General features: G+C 44.0%; 1 protein-coding gene across 1 annotated transcript in view; it reads right to left on the bottom strand.

Annotated features, from left to right (window-relative positions):
* The window catches only part of LOC113823934 (hemocyte protein-glutamine gamma-glutamyltransferase-like), a gene marked incomplete at its 5' end in the record, with an annotated part of 18,509 nt that overhangs the window by 306 nt on the left and 3,203 nt on the right, over positions 1-15,000 (bottom strand). The window contains 14 exon segments of the mRNA XM_070115344.1: positions 1-482; positions 812-948; positions 2,203-2,363; positions 3,345-3,468; positions 5,899-6,022; positions 6,551-6,697; positions 7,363-7,531; positions 9,542-9,693; positions 10,316-10,430; positions 10,741-10,915; positions 11,339-11,500; positions 12,054-12,118; positions 12,695-12,830; positions 13,692-13,822. The exon segment at positions 1-482 is cut by the window's left edge and continues 306 nt beyond it. Of these exon segments, the coding sequence (XP_069971445.1) occupies positions 338-482; positions 812-948; positions 2,203-2,363; positions 3,345-3,468; positions 5,899-6,022; positions 6,551-6,697; positions 7,363-7,531; positions 9,542-9,693; positions 10,316-10,430; positions 10,741-10,915; positions 11,339-11,500; positions 12,054-12,118; positions 12,695-12,830; positions 13,692-13,822 (1,943 nt within the window).

Here is a 15,000-nt window from a genome sequence, read left to right as displayed (position 1 = left end):
TATCAGATATTCTGTCGATCAAGCCATATAAATAAAGAATAAGCTGTATTTTTTTTTTTACTTGCTTACCTATAGTATTTCAAACATGAAGCAAAACCTTACAAAATATTAAGATGCATTTCACACAATTCCCAAAGCTCTCGGGAAATACGTATGCAGAATGCTGTTCTAAGATCCTATAAGTTTAATCTAAGGTACAAACTGCTCAACATTATTAGTAGCTGAAAAGCGCTACACATAAGCGTAAAACAACAAACAAGAAAAGGTTTCTCTCTTTGGCTTAGTTTTAGTCTTCGGACCGCGAAAAAAAGAAGAAAAAATAGGCTCGTATCCACAATTAAGCATCGGTTACAACGATCTTCTTGGCACCAGTGAGGTTGCACAGTTGCTTGCTGTTGAACTGCACGATCAGGGTCCCCTCCACCGCCTTCTTCGGGTACAAGTTCATCTCAAACTTCATCTTTCCTTTGGGAGCGATGTTTCTGAAGGGGGAAACGAGACGAAAATCAGCTGTTGTAAAGTATAGAATGTGCGAAAGATTGTTTATGATTAATCACGTTTTCTCTTTTTTTTCTCTCGCGACGAATATGGAAATAGAAAAGCTGGGAGGATGAAGGAATGACACGGTGAAAGGAAGATTTAACTATGAAGAGAAAATGAATTATGGAACAATACTTGGACTCTTAGCGAAAATTCAGATAGTTAGAGAGAGTAAAAAACCCTTCATCGCGAATATAAAACCTCTCATATCTAACTAACCCTCAGGAATGCCACTGACAAAGATTAAAAAAAATAAATGGATGACACTAACTCGAGTTCCACGGTCTTCGGACGCATAAGTCCCGGGCCGTCCAGCTTCAGTTGACACTCCTTCAGCAGCAGTGGGATAGGGTTATCAAAGGACACCCTTATGGGAACAGCTTTAGTCGCCACGGCCGGTCCCAACACCTGGAGGGATATAGACGTTTCAGGTAAAACCACTAAGGATGTTATTTGGCCAAAGGACTGGATTGATGTGGCGTTGTTTTGTTTATGATTGTATGTGAAAATGCATTGGTTGTAAGTTAAAATGGGGTATTCTTGATGTGTATGGATTATGGATATGCTGATGAAGCAATATAACTTTGCATGTAGGAAATTCATTCATTCTCTCTCTCTCTCTCTTTCTGTTTCTCTCTGTCTCTGTCTCTCTCTGTCTCTCTCTCTCTCTCTCTCTCTCTCTCTCTCTGTCTCTGTCTCTCTCTCCCTCTCCCTCTCCCTCTCTCTATCTCTCTCTCTCTGCATATACATATATATATCTCTCTCTGTTAATCTCTCTCTCTCACACACACACACCCCTTCCTTCCCTCCCACCCTGCATTCTCCCTACACTCCCTCCCTCTATCTATGTATGTATATACACCTCCCTCCCCCCCCCCCCCCTCTCTCACCTCATTCTCTCTCCCACATTCCCCTCCTCCCCACCCTCTCACCCTTCTCTACCCCTACCCCCCCATCTATGTATGTATATACACCTCCCTCCCCCCCCCCTCCTCTTTCACCTCATTCTCTCTCCCACATTCCCTCCTCTCCACCCCTCTCTACCCCTACCCCCCCATCTATGTATGTATATACACCTCCCTTCCAACCCTCTTTCACCTCATTCCCTCTTCTCCACCCTCTCACCCCTCTCTACCCCTACCCCCCCTCTATGTATGTATATACACCTCCCTTCCCCCCCCCTCCCCCTCTCTCACCTCATTCTCTCTCCCACATTCCCTCCTCTCCACCCTCTCACCCCTCTCTACCCCTACCCCCCCATCTATGTATGTATATACACCTCCCTTCCACCCCTCTCTTTAGCCTCCAGGCTAGTACAGTGGTAACGTGTCGGCCTCTCATCCGAGGGGTCGGCGGTTCGCGCCCCGCCCAGGCGCGAGAAGTTGCAATTGTCGCCCGGAGGTTACTGCTGTGGCTGGGCACCACGGTGGGTAAGGACTAAGCTCTGTCGCGTCAGCACTCGCTGACACACGGTGATCGAGTCGACATTAGTCGGCACAGGCCGGGCTCCCCCATAGCCCGGGCGAGGCTCAGCTTCGCATATGACTTATCCTTATCCCTCTCTTTCCTCATTCTCTCTCCCACATTCCCTCCTCTCCACCCTCTCACCCCTCTCACCCCTCTCTATCCCTATCCTCCCCCCCCCACACACACACTACTTACCTCAATGGTGATGTCAGGCTTGTGAACCTCCAGATTGTCTTCGCCTCCCCAGCACTGTGTGGTCTCCTGCACGTTGCAAATGACGATGCTCTTGATAAGGTCGTGGTCAACGAGCTTCGAGTAGTAGTCGGAGTAGTATACCTCCATGGACATAGTCTTGGCTGCCGGGGAATGGTGGGGATCGTAAAGAGGTGATAAAGAGGATAAAGAGGCGTAGATGTCGATTGTAAATGATGGTGTGATGATAGTGCAAGTCAAGACCAGAGATTTACAAAGAGGTAAAATTGTATCATTTATTTACATATATTTACATTTATTTACATATATTTTATCATATATTTACAAAGAGGTAAAATAAGTAAGGATGTAATAGACAAGTGATGATGATCATAGGGAGAAAAAATCATAATGGTATGATTATATGTTTATGATACAAAGTATGATAAGATATTCACTGATAAGAACCTAAAGTTTAATGATATGATTATATGTTTATGATACAGATCATGATAAGATATTCTCTGGGATAAAAACATGAATAATAAAAAGCAACTATACTTTGGAAGCATCAAACAGGAAATGATGATGATGATACAAATTGTAACCAAAGATAGCCCCCCCCCCAAAAAAAAAAAAAAAAAAAAAACTATTATAAAGAAGAAAACCGTTATAACTATAAAAGTATTGCATGAAAAGCTATAAATTTTAACAAATGATTCTTAATAAATGTATATGTATTTGTGTGTGTGTGTTTGTGTCCGTTTGTGTGTGTGTGGGTATATATATATATATATATATATATATATATATATATACATATGTATATATATATATATATATATATATATATATGTATGTATGTATGTATGTATGTGTGTGTGATTGTGTGTGATTGTGTGTGTGTGTGTGTGTGTGTGTGTGTGTGTGTGTGTGTGTGTGTGTGTGTGTGTGTGTGTGTGTGTGTGTGTGTGTGTGTGTATATATATATATATATATATATATATATATATATATATATATACACACAACCATATATGTATATGTGTATATGTGTGTATGAAATATATATATAGATATATAACCAGCCACAAATATCGATAATGGAGGAAAGGCAACTCAAGCAAACAGCTGATCGGACGCACTCTCATTGGGCTCCAGATGCATCTCTCCGTCAGTGCGCTTGATGGTGTGTGCTTTGGCTCCCGTGTAGTACATGCTGGCACACGTCATCACCACGTTGATCGTCCTCACCTCGCTGCTGGTGTTCTGCGAGGGGAAAGGAGGGGAAAAGGGTGAAGGGGGGGCGTGGCTAAGGGTGGAGGTTGTGTGGCGGGAGATGGAGGACAAAAAGGCTGTGGCTGTGATAGGTTTGTGTTGTGAAGTTCGGGGTCCGGGTTCACTGACGCGCTAACGGCGGTAAGATCACAGGTAACTACAATTACTATGGTAACCAGACCGCGGTGGTATTCACTAACGACTTGCCATCGAGTTACCATGGTAGATTTTTACCAGTGGTCGGAGCACTGGTAACTTGTGGGAAGACGATGCCATCACGTGTTATTTCATCAAAAAGTCAATATCTAATCAAAGTTTTAGGTTTGTTTTTACATCTGAGGTAACTAATATGATGGTAAACATATATCGCAATACGGCCATAGTAAAGAAATCTAAATTTCACATGAAACCAGCAAGAATAAAATCCACACAAATTCTCGTAAAATCATAGGCCTATATTATACTAGAATGCATGGAATCGATAGATAAGTGAACTCTTAAAGAATTCTTCTCTGACATAATTATTACAAATGATTTAGAAAAACTAACTCCCTTTCCTTACTGATATATAAACTGGCTATAACAACTCTAAACGACTATAGCAATTTCTGCGTCTGTCGGCATTTTGATATTAAACTCAAGAATAAGCTTGAAATATTTCCTTTGACGACAGATAGCGATTACTAAAAATTTGGGTCCAGTTTTTTATTTAACAATGATGAAAAATAAATAAATAAATAAACTGTTTGGACTAATATTGATAATAACATATCAATAATAATATTTATTAACAATATGTTAATAAAAGTGTACTGGTTCCTATCTATACAGTAAATATATATCCTACATGATAGATATGATCAAATAAATATATTCATGTGCTTAAATAGTGTTTTAGCTGTGAAGATTTTTTTTTAAATATCTCGCTGTATGTAGTTTTGTTTACATGTTACGTGATTGGCCGAATGAACCTAAAAGACTATGTATAGCGCTCGCTGATTGGTGGAATTGCTTTACTAGAGCCCTCTGTTGGCTGCCATTGGAATGAGTCGATTTACGATTGGTAACTCAGCTGATCCAAATTACCATTTCTTCGTGAATACCACTTTGCCATCACTGGTAAATGCAATGGTAAATGACCGCTGGTAAATGCGCTACGATCGTAAGTTAGCGAATCCGACCCCGGGATGGGAAATGTAGCGAAATGTCGTGGTCGTTTTGGATCATAAGTTCATGTGCGTTCGAGAGATGCGGATCCTATGTCCGTGTATAAGTATACTGATGATGATGATGATGTCTATGTGCGTGTATTGTGTGAGGTGATGATGATGTCTGTGTGTGTGTCTGTGTGAGGTGATGATGATGTCTGTGTGTGTGTCTGTGTGAGGTGATGATGATGTGTGTATGTGTGTCTGTGTGAGGTGATGATGATGTGTGTGTGTGTGTCTGTGTGAGGTGATGATGATGTGTGTGTGTGTGTCTGTGTGAGGTGATGATGATGTGTGTCTGTGTGTCTGTGTGAGGTGATGATGATGTCTGTGTGCGTGTCTGTGTGAGGTGATGATGATGTCTGTGTGCGTGTCTGTGTGAGGTGATGATGATGTCTGTGTGTGTGTCTGTGTGAGGTGATGATGGTGTCTGTGTGCGTGTCTGTGTGAGGTGATGATGATGTCTGTGTGTGTGTCTGTGTGAGGTGATGATGATGTCTGTGTGCGTGTCTGTGTGAGGTGATGATGATGTCTGTGTGTGTGTCTGTGTGAGGTGATGATGATGTCTGTGTGTGTGTCTGTGTGAGGTGATGATGATGTCTGTGTGTGTGTCTGTGTGAGGTGATGATGATGTCTGTGTGCGTGTCTGTGTGAGGTGATGATGATGTGTGTGTATGTGTGTGTAATGAAAATATGTAAATAAATAATACACATGGGAAATACAATAAGACAAAAGACTAAAGCCGTATGAAAACATACAGAATATTGTAGAAAGAAATAAAAGCACGAATCCAAACCAAACTGTCTGTCTGCAAAACAAAGGCTCTGTCTCTCTTTATCTGTCCCTCTCTGTCTGTCTGTCTGTCTGTCTCTCTCTCTCTCTCTCTTTCTCTCTCTCTCCATCCATCTATCTATCTACTTATCTTGCCGTATCTCACTATCTATCTATCTATTTATCTATTAATTATCTATCTATCTATCAATCTATTTATTATCTTACCGTATCTATCTATTTATCTATTAATTATCCGTCTATCTATCTATTAATTATCTATCTATCTATCTATTAATTATCCATCTATCTATCTATGAATCTATCTATCTTACCGTATCTATCTATTAATCAATTAGCTATTAATCTATTAATCTATCTATCTTACCGTATCTATCTATTAATCAATTAGCTATTAATCTATTAATCTATCTATCTTACCGTAGCGGTTATCGTGACAGAGAAATTGTCGCCAATGGGAATCTGGTCTCGATCCTCGATCTTGAAACTCACGTCCTCCTTGGCTTCGCTGGGCATGTCGAAGACTTGTCGGGCGGTGCGGGTCCTGAGGGAGAGAGAAGGGGAGGGGGGGAAAGCCGAAGCCAGGGTCAGTCATCGAAGTCACTCGTTTCAGTGCGTTGGTGATGGCTTTAGCGAATGTTTTTTTGTTCTTGGGGTTGGTTAATTTGATGGTATTGTCTTTATTGGTAGTAGGAGTGGTGGTGGTGATAATAATATTATGGTTATTATCAGTATGATCATTATTATGATATTACACACACGAACACCCTCCCCTCCGTCACTCGTTTCATTGCGTGGGTGATGGCTTTAGCGATTTTGTTTTTGTTTTGTTTTGGTTTGGTTAATTGATGGTATTGATTTTATTGGTAGTAGCAGTGGTGGTGGTGATAATGATATTATGGTTATTATCAGTATGATCATTATTATCATGATTATTATTATATTACACACACGAACACCCTCCCCTCCGTCACTCGTTTCATTGCGTGGGTGATGGCTTTAGCGATTTTGCTTTTGTTATCATATTACACACACGAACACCCTCCCCTCCAGATTCCCCGAACCCACGTACCTCCTGGCGGCGCTGAGGATGCTGACTCTCTCGGCCCTGGTTCCCTCGGGGGGCTTGTAGTCCCACGTGATGTCTTCGCGATCCGACTCGAAGAAGCCTCCTGGAGCCACGGGGCCGGGCTTCTTCGTCAGGATGAGGCGGCCGACGCTGCGGAAGGAAGGGAGGTCAGGTGGTTCCTCTGGGATTTTTATTTATTATTTTATTTTTATTATTATTTTTTTATTATTATTATTATTATTTTTTTTTTTTGGGTGGGTGTCTCTCTCTCTTTCTCTGTGTGTTTGCTTTTATTGTCTCTATATCTCTCTCTCTGTCTATCTATCTATGCATCTCTCTCTCTACATATATATATATATATATATATATATATATATATATATATATATATATATATATATATATATATATATATCCTTTCTCTTTTTTTGAGGTATCTGTTTGGTTGTGTACTTCTGTCTCCCTCTCTTTCTCTCTCCCTCCTTCCTTCCCCCTCTCCCTCCTCTCTCCTACTCTCCCTCCTTCCTCCTCCTCTCTCCTTCTCCCTTTCCCTCTCTCCTTCTCCCTTTCCCTCCCTTCTTCTTTCCACCTCTCCCTCCTTCTATCTTTCTCTTTCTCCCTTCCTTTCCCTCCCTCCTTCCTTCCTCTCCCTAACCCCCTCTCCCTCCTTCTCCCTTTCTCTCTCTCCCTCCCTCCCCCTCCCTTCTCCCTCCTTCCTCCCTCCCTTCTCCCTCCCTCCTTCCTTCCCCCCTCTCCCTCCCTTTCCCTCCTCTCTCCTCCCTCCCTCTCCTTCCCTCCCTCCTTCCCCCTCTCACCTGCTCGTCTGCGTCGCCAGCTTCTTGAACCCTCCTTCCGCGTGGTCGTCCTTCTGCCAGCGCACGACGTCAGCGTTGACCTCGGCCAGCACGAAGGGCACGTCATATTTGAGGTCAACGCGGCCCTGCCTGATGGCCTCGTGGGAAGCTGGGCCGCACTGGTAAGACCCTGGGGAAATGGTGAGTGTTGTTGATATGCAAGACTCTGGGGGGATGGTGAGTGTTGTTGATATGCAAGACTCTGGGGGGATGGTGAGTGTTGCAAGATCCTGAGGGAATGTTGAATGTTGCAAGACTGGGGGAATGTTGAATGTTGCAAGACTGGGGGAATGTTGAATGTTGCAAGACCCTGAGGGAATGTTGAGTGTTCGAGGTGACTCTGGAGGGAATGTTGGAGGTGATGATCAAGACTCTGGGGGGATGTTGAGTGTTGCAGGACCCTGAGGGAATGGTGAATGTTGTTGATATGCAAGACCCTGGGGGAATGGTGAGTGTTGTTGATATGCAAGACTCTGGGGGGATGTTGAGTGTTGGAGGTGACCCTGGGGGAAGGTTGAGTGTTGCAAGACATTGGGGGAATGTTGAGTGTTGTAGGACCCTGGGGGAATTGGGGGAATGTTGTTGATATGCAAGACTCTGGGGGGATGGTGAGTGTTGCAAGATCCTGGGGGAAGGTTGGGTGTTGGAGGTGACTCTGGGGGGAATGTTGGAGGTGGTGCTCAAGGCTCTGGGGGGGAATGAATGTTGAAAGACCCTGAGGGAATGTTGGATGTTGAATGTTGTTGATATGCAAGACTCTGGGGGGATGGTGAATGTTGGAGGTGACCCTGGGGGAAGGTTGGGTGTTGGAGGTGATGAACAAGACTGGGGGAAATGAGTGTTGAAAGACCCTGAGGGAATGGTGAATGTTGAGTGTTGCAGGACCCTGAGGGAATGGTGAATGTTGAGTGTTGCAGGACCCTGAGGGAATGTTGAGTGTTGGAGCTGACTCTGGGGGGAATGTTGGAGGTGATGATCAAGGTTCTGAGGGGGAATGAATGTGGAAAGACCCTGAGGGAATGTTGGATGTTGAATGTTGTTGATATGCAAGACTCTGGGGGGGATGTTGAATGTTGCAAGACTCTGGGGGAATGTTGAGTGTTGCAGGACCCTGAGGGAATGGTGAATGTTGTTGATATGCAAGACGCTGGGGGGATGTTGAATGTTGCAAGATCCTGAGGGAATGTTGAATGTTGTTCATATGCAAGACCCTAAGAGAATGTTGAATGTTGCAGGACCCTGAGGGAATGGTGAATGTTGTTAATACGGAAGATCCTGAGGGAATGTTGAATGTTGTTCATATGCAAGACCCTAAGAGAATGTTGAATGTTGCAGGACCCTGAGGGAATGGTGAATGTTGTTAATACGGAAGATCCTGAGGGAATGTTGAATGTTGTTCATATGCAAGACCCTAAGAGAATGTTGAATGTTGCAGGACCCTGAGGGAATGGTGAATGTTGTTAATACGGAAGATCCTGAGGGAATGTTGAATATTGTTGATACGCAACACCCTGAGGGAATGTTGAATGCTGCAGGTGATGACCAAGACTCTGGGGGAACGTTGAATGTTGTAGTTGCTATTCAAAACCCTGAGGGAATATTTAGTGTCACAACTGATACCGACGGAAAGCTAATAGTTACAGCTGTTACCAAAACGCTGTACAATCATTTATACACAGTTTCTATAATGATATTCACCCGGAGAAAAGAAAATGTTTTTTTTTTTACTTCTTGCTGTTGTGGAAAAATACAAGTTAATGTAGGTTTATGTAGAAAAAATACAATTAAAATATATATCCCGAGCTTAATGGTGAAAAAATACAATAAAAAATTATATATCCCGAACTTGATGTAGAAAAAATACAAGTAAAAAACATAATCCCCGAGGTTCATGTAGAAAAATACAATTAAAAAAATACCCCGAGCTTAATGAAGAGAAAATACAACTAAAAAACATATAACCCGAGGTTAATGTAGAAAAAATACAATTAAAAAATATATACCCCGAGCTTAATGTAGAAAAAATACAAGTAAAAAAATATACCCCGAGGTTAATGTAGAAAAAATACAATTAAAAAAATACCCCGAGGTTAATATACTAAAATTACAATAAAAAAAAATAACCCGAGGTCATTCGTACCATCGCTCGTCTCCTGTGGCGTGGCGTCGATGACCTGCCAGCCTCCAAAGCCATCAGGAAGGTCAGGTCGGGCCATCCACACGTCATTCCAAACGTGGAAGTTCCAAATGGAGTCTCGGATGCCAGCTGGGTTGACGTAACGGTCGTTCGCTCTGGATGGAAAATGGGAAACGTGACAGAAAACGGGAAGAATGGAATGGAAAATGGGAAACGTGACAGTTAACGGGAAGAATGGAATGGAAAATGGGAAACGTGATAGAAAACGGGAAGAATGAAGTGGGAAATGGGAAGCGTGACAGAAAACGGGAAGAATGGAATGGAAAATGGGAAAGGTGACAGAAAACGGGAAGAGTGAAGTGGGAAATGGGAAATGTGATAGAAAACGGGAAGAATGAAATGGAAAATGGGAAACGGGAAGAATGGAATAGAAAACGGGAAAGGTGACAGAAAACGGGAAGAATGGAATGGAAAATGAGAAACGGGAAAGAAAACGGGAAGAATGGAATAGAAAATGGGAAAGGTGACAGAAAACGGGAAGGATGAAAGGTATTCTGGCGGGATTAATCTCTGTTCTGAAATCTATTTATAATTAGAGATTTTGTAGGTTTCAGAGGGGTAAATGAATGTTGATGATTCAGTGACCTTTCTTTCTCCCTTTCTCTTTTTCTTCCTTTCCTTCCTTCCTTCCCACTTTCTCTCTCCTTTCTCTTTTTCTTCCTTTCCTTCCTTCCTTCCCACTTTCTCTCTTTCTTTAGCATTAAAAGCCACACTTACTCGATCTGGTCGCCGTCCTCGTCGAAGTACTCGTCGATGGAGAGAGAGACGTTGGTGTCGTGTGCAGAGGCGAAATTGGTCACGACACGGCAAGGTATACCCAGAGCTCGACAGACTGAGGACAGGAAGGGGAAAATAAACAGTTAAAAACAGTCAAATATACGGTATGTTGGCTTGTATGGATTATTCATTTTCATTCGCATTTCTTTCTTTATAAAATAGCTACTGTCATGTTAATCTCATTCACACTTTTTTTTCTTTTTTTTTAGAAAAAATCCTATCCCACGGAATCATTTCATCCTCATTCACACTTTTTTCATAGAAAAGCCCCTATCCCACGGAAACATCACGCCCTTCTTAGAAAAATAACTACAAAAGCAACTACACACCACATGCAACAAGGTCCTCAGTCGCCCCCTACTTACTGGTGTTGAGACAGGCGGCGAACACCCAGCACTGGCCGTATTTGACCGACTGTCGCGTCCTGAGGTAAGTCTCCATGATCTCGATGGAACCGAGCCACTTAGCGGGCGCTCTCCCGTCCTCGTACTCGCCGTCCCACTTTCCCACGAGGAGGCCGGCGTCGTCGTTGCTGTTCACCTGCAAGAAAGGGAGAAGCCGGTTGGAAGGGTTCTCTCTCTCTCTCTCTCTCTCTCTCTCTCTCTCTCTCTCTCTCTGTATATATATATATAATGTATATATATATATATCTAAACACACACATATATATACAATTTATATATATGTATATATATACTTATTGAGTGAGAATTGGTAGCTTAAGATTTACAGCCTATGCTTTAACGTTTCATTTAGTCTTCCTGTATCTGACTTGGCTTCTTTCCCGAGACGACGTCCTATGAAAGGTTGTCGGTCACTAGTTTAAGTACCCCCCCTCCCCACCAAAAAAAAGGAAGAAGAAAAATACTCATCGCATTTCTCCCACACGAAGTTACAGAAAAAAAATGTTAATGAACTGGACGCATTTAAAAGCAGAAAGAAAAATTCTCTCTCTCCACATACCATCTTGGAGAGGGCCCTGGACACTCGCACGGGGTCTCCGCGCGCCTCAGCCAAGACGCCCGACTTCTCCAGCAGCAGCATACACGCCGGGAGGACCGCGTCGTCGAACTGCCCGAAGGCCCAGTGGCGGCCGCGGGTGTGAGGGTAACTGCCCACAAACACCTGCAGAAGGAGGCGAGAGAGGGGTGGGTGGGGAAGGGGGTGTTATTTGGGCCAGATGCTTTGGCGATTGGTTTTGGAGCTTGTTGGGTTTACTTGTGCTTTTTTTGTTTTGTTTTTGTTTTGTTTTTGTTGTTCTTGTTTGTTTTTTGTTGCTTTGTTTTTGTTGTTAATCAGTGTTTATTTATCGGTTGACTGACTTATCTGTCGATTTCAATTATTTGTTTGATTATTAGTTCATAGGGTTACTTGTGCTTTGTTTTTTTTGTGCTTTGTTTTTGTTTGTTTATTTGTCAATCAGTGATTTGCTGTTGTTGTTGGTTGAATGATTGAATTATATGCTTTGTTTTCGTTTTGTTTATTTGTTCATCAGTGTTCTATTGTTAGTTGACTGATATATACATCAATTTCAACTACTTATTCTACTCAATAGAATTCCTTACGATTTCTACAGGGACAGAAAAGACTTGCTTGGTGATAAAATCAATATTCCAGCAACTGCAAAATGATAGATAATGATCATAATATCATCAGACAATTTACGAAAGTGTCTTACCTTCCCAACTGCAGCGAGCACATACTCCTCTCGCATCTTCTCCTCAGGGAGGTATGTGCCGTCATCTAGAGGAAAGAAATCTCGTATAAGATGACAAAAGGAAGAAATATAACTATCATTAACCGGTTATTCCTATACCTACATATCTCAGGGCTTCGTCTGTAAAAAAAAATAAATAAATAAAAAATAAAAAAAAGATAAAAAAAAGTAATAATAATAATGAATAAATAGATAAATAAAATAAATAAATAAATAATAAAAAACATGGCCATGCCTCTGATGAACTTCGGGAAGACTATATCAGCACAGGTGATCTTCGCTCGGTCAGTTATTTTTGACTGGAAGTGACAAGAAGTGCCTCTCACCTCAACGGGTTCATCCAACCGCGAGATATAACATGTCAGCGTCAACCCACCCTACCCGCTGTTACCCCGCCCTCCCCTCCGTCACCCCACCCTCCCCTCCCCCCTCACCATCCTCTCCGTCTCCCTCCCTCGCCCTCATCCTACCCTACCTTCCGTCCCTTCCCCACCCTCCCCCCTCACCATCCTCTCCGTCTCCCTCCCTCGCCCTCATCCTCCCCTCACCCTCCCCACCCTACCTTCCCCACCCCCCCCCTACGATCTACAAGACACACTCACGTTCATTCCAAGGGTTGAAGAGGATGTACACGTGGGTATCGAACCGGCGCAGGTGTCTCTCCCCGGGCTGGTTCCTTCGGGTCACCTCGGCCGCCACCTTCCACACTCCCACGGGGGCGTCGGTGGGAATCTGCACCTGTGGGAGGGAAGGGAAGGGGAGAGGGAGAAGGAGAGGGAGAGGGAAGGGAGGGAGAGAGGGAGAGGGAGAGGGGAGAGGGAGAGGGAAGGGAAGGGAAAGGAAGGGGGGGGGAGGACGGGGAGGGGGAGAGGGAAGGGAAGAGGGAGAGGGAAGGGGGAGAAGGAGAGGGAGAGGGAAGGGAAGGGGAGAGGGAGAGAGGGAGAGGGAAGGGGAGAGGGAAGGGAAAGGAAGGGGGGGGGGGAGAGGACGGGAAGGGGGAGAGGGAAGGGAAGGGGAGAGGGAGGGAGAGGGAGGGAAAGGAAGGGGAGAGAGGGAGAGGGAGGGAAGGGGAGAGGGAAGGGGGAGAGGGAGGGAGGGAAGGGGAGAGGGAGAGGGAAGGGAAGGGGGAGAGGGAAGAGAGGGAAGGGAAGGGAAAGGGAGAGGGAGGGAAGGGAGAAGGAGAGGGAAGGGAAGGGGGAGAGGGAAGGGAAGGGATGGGAAAGGAAGGGGAAGAGGGAGAGGGAGAGGAAGGGAAGGGGGAGAGGGAGAGGGAATGGGAGAGGGTGAGGGAAAAGGGGGGGATGAGAGAAACATATCATTAGGCCTATGAGATTCGGGTTCGGATTGGAGGTTCTAAGTAAGTTCTCTGATTGGGTTGTGTTTTGGTTCTTAGATTCTGATTGGGTTCCAAAGAGTTCCAAGAAATGGGGAAAAAAGTTATAAAAATATACAATATCATGTAAAAAAAAAAAATGGAACATCGGACGAACTTCTCAAAAAAAAACAAAAAAAACAATAATAATAAATAAATAAATAAAAGTAAATAAATAAATAGATAAAAATCTAAAGCTGGAACAAACTGAACACCGCCAAACTTACTTCGATCGTGGCCTTCCTTCCTGACTCCTTGACGAGCTTCACGTCCCAGTCATCGTGGGTCTTCTCAATCTTGGTCTTCCCCGTGACGACGAGGAGGCCCTGGGTCCCCTTCTCCACGTTGGGACGAGGACCTGAAGGGGACACAGTGCTCAGGGACCAGGGGTTTGTGTGTGGAGGAGAGGGAGAGAGAGGAGGAGAGGGAGAGAGAGAGGGGGGACCAGGGGTTTGTGTGTGGGGGAGAGGGAGAGAGAGAAGGAGGGGGGAGGGAGGGTGGGAGGGAGAGGAGGAGAGGGAGGGAAGGAAGGTGGGAGAAGGAGAAGGAGAGGGAGAGAAGGAGGGGGAGGGAGGGAGAGGAAGGGAGGGAGATAGACAAGGAGGAGGAAGGAGGGAGGGTGGGAGGTAGGGAGAGGGAATGAGAAGGAGAAGGAGAGGGAGGGAGGGAAGGAGGAGGGTGGGAGAGAGAGAGAGACATACAGAAGCAGACAAAGAGAGAGCAAGAGAATGAGACAGAGAGAGAGAGAGAGACATAGACAGAAACAGACAAAGAGAGAGTAAGAGAATGAGAGAGAGAAGAGAAGACAGAAATATATACAGAGATTATGGTAAATCTTAGTTATCATTATTTTTTCTCCTATCCCCTTCAATCTTTGGTGACCCGTGGAGAATTGGGGGTTGAAGGTGGGAGGTTGGGGGGGGGGGCAAATACACGGAAGAAATAGCAGAATGAAACGTAAATTTTGAAGAAAAAAAAGCAAAATCCGAACGAGATTCCGGCGCCGTTGCGAGATGCGCCGGTGTCAGTGTTGCCAAAATCCTCAACCTAACCAACCTAAACTTAACTAATCTAATCTAACCTAACGTAACGTAACCTAACCTAACCAATCTAACCTAACCTAACCTAACGTAACCTAACCTAACCAACCTAACCTAAATTAACCAACGTAACCTAACGTAACGTAACGTAACGTAACGTAACGTAACGTAACGTAACGTAACGTAACGTAACTTAACGTAACGTAATGTAACCTAATCCCGACGACATTTCTCAACCTAACCTAACCTAACCTTACGTAACCTAACCTAACCAAACCCAACCTAACCTAACCTAACCCAACCTAACCTAACCTAACCAAACCAATCTAACCTAACCTAACCTAACCAAACCAATCTAACCTAACCCTAACCCTCAACCTAGCCTAACCTAACCTAACCCTCAACCAAACCTAACCTAACCTAACCCAACCCAACCCAACCTACCCCAACCCAACCTAACCTAACCAATCTAACCTAACCTAACCTAACCTAACCT

This window comes from Penaeus vannamei, chromosome 37 (assembly GCF_042767895.1).
Source record: "Penaeus vannamei isolate JL-2024 chromosome 37, ASM4276789v1, whole genome shotgun sequence".
Taxonomy (NCBI): domain Eukaryota; kingdom Metazoa; phylum Arthropoda; class Malacostraca; order Decapoda; family Penaeidae; genus Penaeus; species Penaeus vannamei.
This window is presented reverse-complemented; position numbering and strand designations above follow the sequence as displayed.